Source organism: Lontra canadensis, unplaced genomic scaffold (genome assembly GCF_010015895.1).
Source record: "Lontra canadensis isolate GAN:19392208 unplaced genomic scaffold, GSC_riverotter_1.0 scaffold115, whole genome shotgun sequence".
Lineage (NCBI taxonomy): Eukaryota > Metazoa > Chordata > Mammalia > Carnivora > Mustelidae > Lontra > Lontra canadensis.
Window position 1 is genome coordinate 4240095 of NW_022631109.1, and position 13738 is coordinate 4253832.

The 13738-nt window shown below is 50.4% G+C and overlaps 1 protein-coding gene across 1 annotated transcript in view; it reads left to right on the forward strand.

Annotated features, from left to right (window-relative positions):
- Positions 1–13738, forward strand: part of EXT2 (exostosin glycosyltransferase 2) — a 137332-nt gene that overhangs the window by 23246 nt on the left and 100348 nt on the right. The window contains exons 5-7 of the mRNA XM_032840719.1: positions 5086–5281; positions 7087–7226; positions 10135–10228. Of these exons, the coding sequence (XP_032696610.1) occupies positions 5086–5281; positions 7087–7226; positions 10135–10228 (430 nt within the window). The remainder of the gene's footprint in view (positions 1–5085; positions 5282–7086; positions 7227–10134; positions 10229–13738) is intronic.

Here is a 13738-nt window from a genome sequence, read left to right on the forward strand (position 1 = left end):
GGCACTCATCAGGGACTCTGTGCCCCCAGTTTTCATCGGGAGCTAATCACACGCACAGTCTCTGCTTGGCGTGTGCTAACTTCAGATTTGCAGAAGGAAAGAGAGTGTTCAGCATAAACCATATTGTTTGTACAGGCAGTTTGGGCACAGCAGCCACTCTTACCAGTTCTGGGGAGGGTAGGAGCTCCCCAAAACAGAAGTTCTCATATACCAGCCGAGAGCCAGCCTTGCAGAGGAGAGCAGTGGGACCTGCTGTGCTAGTGCTGTTTTGCATGGAATGCTCCTGGCATCTAAAGGGTGGAGGCCAGGGGAGCCCCGAAACCTCTGCAGTGCCCAGGGTGCAACAGAGAACTGCGAGGTCCCCCTGACATTAGGTTTGGGGGGAGGAAGCCCAGGCGAGGCTTCAAGGGAGCCAGGGAGGGTCAGGGCCATCCCTTCAGCTTGGTGGCCTCTGGGCGTTTCTGTTCGAAGACTGCTTGAACTCTACGCCCTTTCTTATCTAATCTAATCTAATCCAGCTCTCCGCTCACGGCTCTAGGACTCTTCTTTCCCTTCAGATGTGACTTAGGGAAAATACCACTGAAAAGCAAAGATTCAGCTAAAACAGAGGAAAACAAACCGCCTCTAAATAGTCAAAATTATTTTCAGGCGATTTCTTCCAGAGATTGAAACTGCCGTGGTGGCGGCATTTTCTTAGTAACTTAATCTCCCTAGTTTTTAACATATCATTAGACTGAAATTAAGATCTCTAACTAGATCACTGGAGGTCTCAGGCTCTAAAGTTCTCCGTGCAGTAACTGGGCAGAGGACCAGTAAATCTGCCGGGAGGGGGCGGGTGGCAAGGGGCTGCTGGGAGCGCCCGTTCCCCTCTGCTGGCCGGTCGGTGGACTTCTGCCACTGGCCGGACCCACACTCCGCTTCCCTCCAGCTTGCAGTTCGGCCCTGAGGTTGTGGTGTTTCTTCCTTCCTTCCTTCCTTCCTTCCTTTCTTCCTTCCTTTCTTTCTTTCTTTCCTTTTTTTTTTTTAAGATTGTATTTATTTATTTGACAGAGATCACAAGTAGACAGAGAGGCAGGCAGAGAGAGAGAGGGAAGCAGGCTCCCTGCTAAGCAGAGAGCCCGATGCGGGACTCGATCCCAGGACCCTGAGATCATGACCTGAGCGGAAGGCAGCTTAACCCACTGAGCCACCCAGGCGCCCTGGTGTTTTATAAGCAGCACACCCCTCTCTCTGAAAGAAAGAAGAAAAGAAGAAGAAAGGGAAAAAAAGGGCAAAGGCAGACTCCAGACTCCTCGTGCTTTCCAGGCACTTGGGAGGAGGCAGGGTGGGTGACCTTCTGGCTGGGCCTTTGGATTTGTGGCTGTTTGTGAGAGCTGCTTTTTGAGGGAATTCCCACATCTCTTGAGGGCTCCGTAGAGTAGTGAGAGCTTTGTTTTTATTTTTATTTTAAATCTCTCCCAATCTTTTTTCAATGGGAAGCTGAGGATTGTTGCTATTGATAGCTTCTTCTCACAGCTGCACTGGGCTCAGCTGGAATTCTTGTCATTGTCTCTCTAAAAGGAACCAAATCGGGAGTTCACCACTGTTGCTCTTGAGGGAGACTTCAAGTTCTCAGCATGATTTTACTTAAACTTAGGTTTCAGCGCTGCTGGGAGGAAACATGAAAGTCCTAGCTAGTAATTTTAGTCCTTAAAAGAAAAACAAATCCACCTTACAGTTTTGTTTGCTTAAAACTAAAATGGGCACACTCCCTCAGCCATCTGTCAGGTCAGGGGGAACGAGCGTGCGAGCCGGGGGAGCTGTTTCTAGACTCCTGTGCACATCTGCACAGTCGTGCTGAACACGGAGTGACGGTAGAGTCAGGATCCAGGGATCCTGGTGGCCAAATGTCTGAACTAGAACTTTGTTTCTCACCAGCGGGACTCAGCCGGGGCCTTCCTTCCCCACGAGCGTCTTGAGCTTCGGTATTTCTCTCTGTATCTGGGTGGATGGAGAGTCTTGATAGTCTCTGTGTACACTGAAAACCGTGAGTGCACGTCACCATCTGTAGATCCATGCAGCACCGGGGCGCTCTGGTCTCCTCCCTTTGCCTGTTTGTCGCTCTGTTCTCCGACAGGGAGCGATCTGGCTCTCTTTATCCTCAGCATCTTTACTGGTTTGCTCAGCCCTCTTGCATGTAACCAACCAACCCTGCCGCCCCTGCCTCCATCTCCCCTCAGACCCCGACTCCCCCACATTGTGCTCCTACTGCTGTATTCTCCCCACTCGCCCCAGGACTTACCCTCCGCTGCCTTCTGGGGTTCCAGCACCCCACACTAGGGTGCTGGAACCTGCTGGAACCGTTGCTTTCACCCTCCGCACAACACGGAACCCTTCTCAGCCAGTCCAGGCTCTAAACTCTGTCCTGGGATTCCCACACGCCCTCCTAACCTCACTTGTTCTCCAGCATCCCCCTGGGTTGCCATGGCTCCTTTTACCCCCGCCCCCAGTGCCGAAACCTCGGGTACCCTTTCAGGGCTCTCATACCCTGCACTGGGCCACCTCCCAGCTCTTTCCCAAGTAGACGCCTTCACCCTAGAAAGGCTTCAGCACTCTGGCTGGGCCATTTCTGGCCCCACCCATGCTGTGCAGTACAACTCTTTTTCTTTCTAGAACTCCAACCTTCTGCGCCCTTCTACAAGGACACCCTCTGGGGTACTGGCATGTCTGTTCTTATTCTAGACAGTGTAGAGCATCACCAGTTTTATGCTAGCAGCTCTACTTAAAGAGAAAGTCTCCAGAGACATCCAGCAAATACCAGTACCCCATGAGATCCATCACAGAATCAGTGTCTTAGGAATTGGAAAGACCTTTAAGGTCCTTCAGCCCTAACTTGATGCATGGATGATTTCATTATAACTTGTTAATGAGAAGTTTTCTGATTTGAAATAAAAAAAAAAAAACCCTAGTCTACTTCATTTCCAAATAGGTTTCATTGTTAAGGTGGTTTTAAACCCTGCTTGTCTTGCGAGTTTGCCTGTAAATCCTTTCTGTTGTTTAAACAGACCAGTTTGATTGTAGAAATACTTTGCAGGGAAATGGCATTCACTTCGAGGTGATCTGCAAGTATTCTAATGTGTGATCTTCCCATCACGGCATCCCTCTGTGAATTAGTGCTTTACAAGAGAAACATTGCTGAGGCTCAGAGAATAGAATCCAAGAGTCTGTTTCAGTGTCTAGAAGGACTACTTTTAGCTATAAATATTCAGCATATTGTTCAATAAATCGTAACTTAGGGGGAAATTGTGCAGGATGAGAGGAACCAGTCTACGCAGCTGATCCAGACTGACTCCCTGATAGGTTCTACTCCATGTTTTTCCTGTCTCCATTTACCTTTCCCCTGTCTTAGGGGGTCTGAATGACCGTCAAGGGCAGCTCTATCAAGCAGACCTTTCTGCGATGGGAGACATCTGTATTTCTGCTATTAGGTGCCCTCTAGCCACATATGACCATTGAGAATTTGAAATGTGGCTGGTCTGACAGAGGAGCTGAATTTTAGTCTAATTTAAATGGCCTCCTGTGGCTACTTGCTTTCGCAAGGATTTAGGGAATGTGCCTGTTCCTTTCTTTCTTAACTGGGATGGGGGAAGTACCTTTTGCTTGTAGCTCAGACACTTAAAAGAATTACCAGAAGAAAGGGTTCTGAGGATTTGAAGGCCATCTGGCTGTGGGGCGTGTTGCTGTGTTTTCTGGAGTTTCTATAGCTGAGCTGGCTGGAAAGGGGAACATTCCCCTTCTCCACTCATTGCTTTGTGTGTTTGGGACCTGAAGCTCGGTGCTGGGTAAACCATGATGACCTTTTCAATCAGAGAATGGTTGTTCTTCAGCTGTGGATGTATGGGTAAGGTGTTCTTTAGCTACAACCTCCAAATAAGTATAAGAAACCTAAAAAAATTACTGTTCCTTTCTCCCAGTGCAAGAAAAAAAGAAAAAAAGGAAGAGAGAGAGACTGATGGGGTCACAGGGTGTATAGGTTTTGGTTCTTTCTTATGTGCAGACTCGTATCCGCTTGTCTGATGGCATTGTCTATGAGAGGTACCGCCCCCCAGAACTTTCCCTGGTTCAGACCAGTGGGGGGTAGATTCATGTGAGTACTGCTTCTACATCTGATGTGTGTTTCACTTCTTCCTGGAACCTGCTTTATATTATTCATTTCTTTGATGGTGAATACTACTGGTCCCTCAACCTATGTAGTGTTTATGCTGTGTAACCTCTCTGCCCTGTGGGAATCTTGCCTTCCAGGAGAAAGTTCCTTACCATCTGGTCTCCCCCAGAACTCCCCTTTGACTTCTGGCTTACTAAATTTGTGTTCGTGTGTTTGTCTCTTATGAAGATCTCAATGGCACTAGACCCATGGATGTCCTTTCTTCACTCCATTTTCTTTTAGACATCCTTGCTACCCAGTTGTTAAGACTGGTTCCCTCCTTTGGTGAAGATAGTTTTTTCCACTCATTGTTCTCAACACCAATTCAGTCTTCTTGTGTGCGGGTGGCCTTGGGGATGGAGGCTGTCTTCCCTGCAGCACCTCCGTAGGCCAAGGAGGCCATTCAGTAGCCGGAAGCAGTCCTTCACCTCTTCCGGTTTTACCCCCGGTGCCGCCCATTGTTTCCCTCTCTTCCGATCTGAAGGATGCAGCCAGCTCTCAGTTCTTTTTCACGTTAGATACCTCAGCCATGACTCATGGTAACACGTTGATGTTTCTTCCAAATAGTCAGCCATTCAGCTTCTCTTTTTCCATGCACACACGTACAGATTTCTTGCTTGCTTTCCGAGCTTGGCATATTACAAGCATTTCCTCAAAACCTGAAGGACTTCTCCCCAGTCAGATCTTCATGACGGCACGTGACTGAGCCAGACCTTAGGTTCTCACGCTGTATAATACTGTCAATACTGACCAATGCCGCAGAGCGCGATTGCCCAGAAAATCGAGACCTGTGAAGACCTGTGAGAACCCACTTCCTGCCCTAAGTCGAACGTCCGAGTGTGTCCTATCCTGACCTGCGGGCCGGCGGCAACGTTCCAGTCACGCTTCTTGCTCTGTTGCAGTCCCCGGCGGTACTTCCTGCTGTCCTCTCAGATGGCTGTCCACCCTGAGTACAGAGAAGACCTGGAAGCCCTGCAGGCCAAACACGCGGAGTCGGTGCTAGTGCTGGACAAGTGCACCAACCTGTCAGAGGGCGTCCCCTGGGTGCGCAGGCGCTGCCACGAGCACCAGGTCTACGAGTACCCCCAGGTGCTGCAGGTGAGCTCCCGTGCGCCCAGGAGAGGGCCCTTCCCGAAGCAGTGCACCCCAGCAGAAGGCCTTGTTCTCCCCATGCTGCCAGAGCATCCGCCCCAGGGATGACGAGGACGTAGCCCAGCTCCCTGGCAGCCACGGGGGCCCTGAGGAGTGGCGGCGGCCGGCCTGCTATGTGTGGAGAGCTGCCTGGCCTCTGAGTGCTCCCGCTCCCATTGGACGCTCGTCGCCCTCCAGAGCCACATCCGCCGTGGGCTTGGGGAGAAGTCATTTGGCCAGAGTGGGCAACCATATTTCACTTTTACCCCTGTACTTGTAAGCCCGTCCAGAGAGATCGCCTTCTCGAAGGGGGCAGCCTGTATCCTCTGACGTGTAGGCCCACGAGGCCACAGTCCGCTTTTCCTAGGAACGGAAGGTTTTCATTTTTTGTCACTGTTTTATCTGTTGGTACTTTGCTACCCTCGCCATGTCCTTCCTACTGGTAGCACGTCCTTTGCCTGAGTTGTGGCCATGCCACTGTTTCCATATGCCTGGGGAAGAGTAGTCCTTTGGGGGATATTTTAAGCATAAGTAGGATGTTTGACATTCCAGGGTCAGGGGGACAAGGAAAGGAGAAAGTGAGTTTTGTTCCCTGAAATACTTAAAATAGTTCAAGGAGAAATAGCAAGGAGCTGGTGTGATCTTTTTTTTTACCCCTCATCTCCAAAGAGAACTGGGCCATGCTGAGATTGTTAAAATACTTTCTCTCAGAAAGTGCTGCATCTCCTCTGGAATGTCTGACTGATAACGGTGGTGATGTGAGCAGGAGTATTTATAGTAACCTTTGTCTAGACAGGAAAAATGGTTATCAGCACGTGTGTCCACATCTGGATGCCGACTCCTCCGGGCAGGCCGAGCTGTCCACCTGCACCCCTAGGCGCCATGACCGATTCTCTTCCTTGGCCCCTGCTGCTCTCTCGTGTATCTTGGAGGAGTTTGGAATTTTTCTTTTTTTCTGAGCTTTCCTTTTCTCTAGCTGTAAAGATGAAACAGTGGGTTTTTTGTTGTTGTTGTTTTTGTTTTTTTAATCTTTTTTCTTCCTCCCGAGGAGGCAAACACTGGGAGAAACTGAGCGTTAGAGAGAGGGTTGTTTCTTATTTTGGCTTACCTCTTGCAACCGTTTGTCCTCCTGTACGTCTGTCATTTTCTGAAATGTTCCCCACATTAACTCGGCTTGAGGGAGGGAGGGGAGAAGCAGTTTTTTGAGACTTTGCTTTCTGTTTGATTTATTGTTCTAAGAGGGACACATCTGTATGTTTTCAGAGGCACTGCATTCATGACATGAGTGTCTGCTAGGTACAGAGCACACTGCTCGAAGCCACGAGAAGTAGAAAGATGAAAGTTGATAGCTTCCCTCTAGGGGGTCTTCTAGAAAGCCTGAAATGCCCAGACAAATAATTCTGCTATGAGGTGGGCTGAGGTCAGCCCTCATGCCAAAGTGTGTTTGCCTAGTAGACTAGGGCTGGAAGGAACCCGGTGGTGGGAGGTTCCATTATTGAGTTCCCAGAGAAAGGCTGGGACGTTGGCTCTGGACATTTCAGATGCCACCAGTAGTAGCACTGAGGTGACACTGAAGAGTGGAAATACCAGGCACGGTGGCCAGTTGAGCTTTCCAAGTTCCCCCGGTGTGACCTTTCATCCTTTCACATTTCCCGTCAGGACGTCTCGGTAGTGCTCGGCTTCAGCCCTCGGGAGAAGTGCGGGGTCTGCGGTGATCCGAGTGCGTCAGCAAAACTGGTGTGTGATCCCCACCTCTGCTTGCGTTCCTGCAGGAGGCCACGTTCTGTGTGGTTCTTCGTGGCGCTCGGCTGGGCCAGGCGGCACTGAGTGACGTTTTACGCGCCGGCTGTGTCCCAGTCATCGTTGCAGACTCCTATATTTTGCCTTTCTCTGAAGTTCTGGACTGGAAGAGGTGAGTGTTACCTTCTAATAAACTTTATCACCAGTGGTTCTGTGTGTATTAGATTTCGAAAGCCCCCTTGGTAGTTGTACTGCATTCCGAGGTTGGAGAACTGCTTCTGTAGATTGTTTTGCTGTATTTTCCGTCAGAAGAGTTAGTCGGTTAGCCTAGAGTAGAGGTTCACAAACTGAGGCCTTGGGGCCAAATATGGGAACCTGCCAGGTTTTGTAAATAAAGTTTTATTGAAACACAGCCACACCCACTGACTCACAAATTATCTCCCGGCCATTTCTCTGCTGTAGTGACAGAGCTGAGTAGTTGTGACAGAGAGGATATGGCCCACAAAGCCTAAAATACATACTATCTGGCATTTTACCAAAGATGGACAGCAACCTTGGCCAAGAGCAGTGGTTCTCCACTGTACCCGCACAGTCTGCTCACCTGAAGGACTTTAAAAAATTCTTGGGCCTCCCCCTCAGGAATGCTGCACCTCAAAGCTCTGCGGGTGTGATTTGTAGCCACAGTGGCGAGCGCTGCCCTAGAGACCCTACAGAGCTTGCCTACTGTTACTAGTTGGGGGGGGCGGGCTGCCATGTGCGTGAGACCTTAGAGACCTGCCTGTGCGCAGAGGGACACGCATGGGCCCTGCTTGGTTAGGCCTGCCACTGCTGTAAGGGACAGAAGAGCCCTCTGGTCTCATGTTGTTTCATTGCCCTAGGACTTGGGAGGTTAAAGATGGTTGAAAATTAGCTCCCTTTGTGAATACCTCTGAGGCTTGACTTTGCCTCGGATACTTAATTATCTTCTCCTCTCCCAACTGTTCTGATATTTCTGTTCTTGTCTGATCACCATAGCTATTTGAATAATGCAAGTAGCATTCATTCTTCTGTATCTCCATTCATCTCATGGTTATCAGAAAGTCTCCTGTGAATAGTGCAGTTTCTGCTCTTAAAGAGACTGGGATCTCACAGGGACACACCAAGCATTCTAATAACGTGTGGTGAGTGCTGTAGTAGATGCCTGCACAGGGGCGGAAGCCCGGACAGAGGCTCATTCTGCCAGAAGGATGAGGCTTTATAGTTCTCTTTATCCTAGGGATGTGCTGAGCCACTTCCAATCATTTGAGCGTCCATGGAGACATTTGTTGAGGGCCCTTTACTTGTGGGGTTCTGTGTTAGGTATAGGGATAAAGATGGTCAAGGTCAGACCTTGCCTCCAGGAAGCCCCTCACCTAATGGTGGAAGATGGACAGGTAAACCAGCAATGGCTGACTATAGAGGCAGCCGGGCTGGGTGGGGTAGGAGGAGAATCTCGAGAAGGAGGCGCACACCATTGCCAGCAGTGGAGTTGGTGAGGGCTTCATGGAGGCAGTGACCCTGAGCTGAGGCTGGAAAAATACTCCTGTGAGAATCCAGACCGGCTTGGGTCGTTGTAATTATGGGTAAGTAATGGAAGGGCTCTGGATTTGGAGCCAGAAGGTTGGGTTTCAGGTAGCCAGCTCTCTCACTGGCTAGCTCTGTGATCTTGCCAAGTTATTTCTTTTCTTTCTTCTGTCCTTTTTTTTTTTTTAAAGATTTATTTATTTATTTATTTGACAGAGAGAGATCACAACTAGACAGAGAGGCAGGCAGAGAGAGAGAGAGAGGGAAGCAGGCTCCCCGTGGAGCAGAGAGCCCGATGCGGGACTCGATCCCAGGAACCTGAGATCATGACCTGAGCCGAAGGCAGCGGCTTAACCCACTGAGCCACCCAGGCGCCCCTCTTCTGTCCTTTGAGCCTCAGTTTTCCCATCTGTACGGTAGATGTCATGGACTTATTTAGCAGATATTTACTAAGTGCTAGCTGTGTGTGCGGGACGATGGACCAAGTGCTCAGGGGTGCTGAGTTGGATCAGGTGTGGTTTCCATCCTAACAGACTAGTCTTGCTGGGGTGCGGCTTTCAGATTGTAACAAGTTAATTGGTACAAAGAAAATGGGAAACCCTGCAAAATGCCCCGACAGGTGGGTGATCGCTGAGCCCTCTGTCCCCCTCACCTGCATGTCTGAGCTGTGGCTAGTCCTGCCGGTGGTGCTGTCCTCACCGCTTTCCCCAGCGCTCCCACTGGATTTTGCCACCGTCTCCAGCTGTTCTTCTGCTCCTGCTTTCTGCAGTTTCTTCTAACACTTTGGGCAAAATGACCCCACTGGCACTGAATCAGGTCATGCCAGCTCTGCCCAAGACCTTCTAATGGCGTTCTCTCTTAGTGAAAGCCACGTCCTTACCACAGCCTCCAAGGCCCTGTGTGCTTGCTGTGCCTCGCCCTCCCGTTTACCTCCTGGGTTTCTCCGTCTTCGTTACTCCAGCCACACCAGCCTCAGTGCTGTTGCCAGAACATGGCCAGCACGCTGCTTCCTCAGGGCTGTCTGCCTAGAATGCACCCCCGCAAGCGTTCTCATGGTGCTCAGCCCCAGTCTTTGTCCGATTTGGTCGCTATTGTAATTGCAGCACTGGCACATGATAGCGGCTCCGTAAGTGGGTGCCAAGAGTGGCCTTGAGTGGGTAGCTAAATGACAGAAGTCCTGGTTTGTTCAGAATGGGCAGGGAAGGAAAAGAGTACACCAGGGAGGAGGACATGCATACCCACAGACCCCAGGGTATGCAGAGCATGGTTTGTGGAAGCGTCTGGAAGGGCCCCAGCATGGCTGGAGTGCACAGGTGGCGGGGAGGGAGGTGAGGACACGCAGCAGGCGAGAGAATGCCGTCGAGAAGGTGGGCCCCGAGGAGACGGAGGAGGATGAGCCCTCCAGCCCTCCGCAGAGGGAATGCGGGATGAGGGAGGGTGCGGCGTAGTTTCCTGCTCCGGAAAATGAGGCAGCTGGATCTGCAGGGGTCCTTGTGCAGAGGGCCCTGTGTATTCGACTGTCCTGCTGTCGTCCCCAGAGCGTCTGTGGTTGTGCCAGAAGAAAAGCTGTCCGACGTGTACGGCATCTTGCAGGGCATCCCCCGAAGACAGATTGAAGAAATGCAGCGGCAGGTAAGAGGCCAGCCAGCCCTGCTGCGGGGTGACGTGGGTGGTCTGGAGGGTGGCCTGCCCCGTGGGGGGGGTACACGTGGACAGAGCCAAACGTGTAAGCGGGGTCATCGCCGCAGCCGGATTGACCCACTGACCTGAAGAGAGGAAAGTGGGCTCAGGTGAGTCATGTTGGATGAGGTTTGTGAGAGTAACTGTCGGAGATGCAGGCGCTCCCAAGGGGGAGCCTCTGTTTTTATGTTTTGGGGTCATCGTGTAGCAGCGTGTGCCGGATGCAAAACTGAACCTGTTTAGATGGTCATTCTCACAGCAGGTGATAGTTGTGACTACGGTAGCTCAGGAAGTGGGGACATTTCAGGGTGATGCTTCTGAGTAGCTCTGAGCAGGAGAATGTTGTCCTATCAGCCGGCCGAGCTTCCTGATCCCAGCGGCCTCCCTCGCCGAGCGGTGCTCCCTGTCCCCCGGAGCAGTGACACACCCCTGCCTCACTGTCCGGTTTCTCTTCCACCTCCTGATGCCCCTTCCGCTGGGCTGCTGTCCACGGTCTGCAGCGTGCCACTCGGGGCCCCAGATAGTCCTGCTTCTCTTTCTTTTCTCTTTCCCGAAAGAAATTTAGTTGGGCTGAAATGTCAAGTAAGTTTAAAAAAAAATTTAAAAGACTACCCCAGATTGGTACTGTGCTTTTCTTTTCTGTTGAGTAGATTCTTAAGGTTTTTATTCTCGTCAAGATTACCATTGTAGGAGATGAGCAGGAAAGAGGGTTGGAGGGGTCTCTGCGCTAAGCCCCTCATCTTTGCCCCACTTGGAGTTCCACCGCAGACGTCCTCGGGTTTTTCTGCACTGATTTTCTTCAGTGGCCACGTAGGCCTGGAGAACTGGCCACCGTGCCTCGTGCTGCTCCTCGGCTTCCGCATTTGGTTGCTTCCGCTCATCTCCCATCTTCTAGAGCTTAGAGTGACTGCGCCTTCATTTTTACAAATTTGTCATCGTCATCATTTTAGGGTTTTAGGAGGCAGGGGAAATTAGCAGATCTGTTGAGTCTGCCCTGTTTATGACTTTAAACCACGGAGACGGCCACGTCCCCCACGCTGGTGCTGCTCAGACTGCCTGCGCCTTTGCCATCTCGGCTGGGCACCCACTCTGCCCGCGGCCAAGGACTCGCCTTCCCTGGACCTCAGCGACCTCATCTGTAACACGTGTCGGTGTTGTGATAGGAAAGCAAATTACAGGGCCCCCTGGGTGGCTCAGTTGGTTAAGTGCCTGACTTTGCCTCAGGTCATGATCCCTGGGTCCTGGGATCGAGCCCCGCTTCTGACTCCCTGCTCAGCGGGGAGTCTGCTTCTCCCTCTCTCTATGTGCTCTCTTCCTCTCCCTCTGTGTGCGCGCTCTCTCTCTTAAATAAATAAAATCTTCAAAACTAAACAAAACGAGCCACAGTTGGATTTTAGCCTCCCCACTGTTTTTTTCAGAGCTGTTCATGTTCATTTTAAATGTTTGGGCTGCTCAGTTATTACTTGGCCACTGGTCTTATCTGAGTTTCAATTTAGAAGATCCGTCTGGAGCTCTTTAGATTCTTCGTCTAAACCTACAGTTCTTACAAGTTGTGTAGGAGAAACTGTTCCTTTTCACAGAAGAGCAGGCCTGGTGTCTGAGCTCTGGGTTTCTCTTTTACGGCATCATGATTTATTAACGTAACCAGGAAGAGAGTCAACTGCCAAATCACATACCATCTTAAGATTCCAGTCTGACAAGGCCAAGTAGAAACGCAGCACCATCCTGCTGGGAAGGAGACTCATTGGGTTTTCGGAGCCAAACTCCCCTGGCCAGCTTGTGGAACGGCATCGTTGCACAGAGACGGGTGGGGAACCACAGGTGTGAGGCAGGCACAGCTGGGCGTTTCTGAGTCTGGGCTCCGAATCGTAGAACTACTGAGATGGAATGGATAGAGGTCCTTAAAAATAGAGTACTTTGGACCAGTCACCTCCTCGGGTGGTGAGTGTCCCACGTTGGGTCAACTTGGATAAAAGGGCAGTCTAGGCACTTGCCTGCCTCCTTTTCCAAGTCTTCCTTCGGTCTTCTTATGTCCCTCTTCTTCTTCTTCTTCTTCTTCTTTTTTTTTTTTTTTTTTAGATTTTTATTTATTTATTTGACAGACGGAGATCACAAGTAGCCAGAGAGGCAGGCAGAGAGAGAGGGGAAGCAGGCTTCCTGCTAAGCAGAGAGCCCTATGCGGGGCTCGATCCCAGAACCCTAGGATCATGACCCGAGCTGAAGGCAGAGGCTTTAACCCAGCCACCCAGACGCCCTCATGTCCTTCTTCTCTTCTGCTTTCAGACCTTCTGAAGCACTCCACTACAGTGTTCCATGGAGCTCCCCTTTCCCTGAATATTCTGTGAGCCCAGAACAGCCTCTTCTCCCAATCTTAGACTTCTAGATTGGGCTGATCTCAACCAAAAGTGAGATGATCTGGTTGAACTAATTCCCAGAGAGGTATAAGGATGACCAGGTTCAGCTACTAGATGCCAATAGCACATCCCTTTTCCAAGATCCAAAAAAGTCTTCAGATAACTGTTAACTGCCCGGTGTGGGACAACATTGCTTGGACTGGGAACTACCATCCCAGTGATACTGAAGCCCTCATCTAAGATTAGAGAGAGTTCTTTTGTTCTCTAGGACCCTTTGCAGAATCTGCTTGTCATTTTGCCCTCCGTTTACTGTTCATCGATTTAATGTGACCGTGGCAGGAGTGGCTGCAAAAACAGGACACACTTGGTTCTGGAAAGTTTTTACACCTTAGTGAACTCTCTTTAGGGAGGTCCAATTTGGATCTTTTTGTAAGACAGGCATAAACTTCAGGGAAATCCTGTTGTGGCCGTAGTTGATGCCTTGGAGCCCCTGGTTGATAGGTCAGAACGAGCTTGAGCCTGAGCCACAGTCTGTATGTCTTGCTCCACAGCTGGTTAACTAGTTTGAGAAGCTGCAGGGACAGTTGCAGCCAGCAGAGGTCTCCATCCACTTTTAAGTGACTCATTTTCCTTTGCACCACGTAAATGTTTCCGAGAAATCCTAAGGTGCTTCTGACTGGCATTGTCCTTATAGTCGGTCTCCAGAGACCGTTTCTTTCAGACGAGGAAGAAGTAGTGCTGAGCACAGGATTTTTGCTGTCTGCAGGTGGAACAGAGCTCTCTGTCTGAATTGACCCCAGTGGAGCGGGGGTGCGATCTCGGTGATGGAAATATTACTGACATTTTGCAGCTCAGAGCTCTGGACGAGGGAGGCTGCAGGGTGGCTGGTGGGGACCGTGGTGAAAGTCTTCATCATGACTTGGCATTAGGATGAACCAAGGGAGAGACACTTTGCCTGACAAGGGCGAGTAAGTAAATTTGTCTCATGACTTTAGATGTGATATCGAAGCAACCATAAAGTTAAGGACAAGGCTAGAGCCTAGAGAAAGTCCGTTATCTACTCCTGAAAGCTGACAAGAGTATTGGACAAGCTAGGGGAGGCTTATAG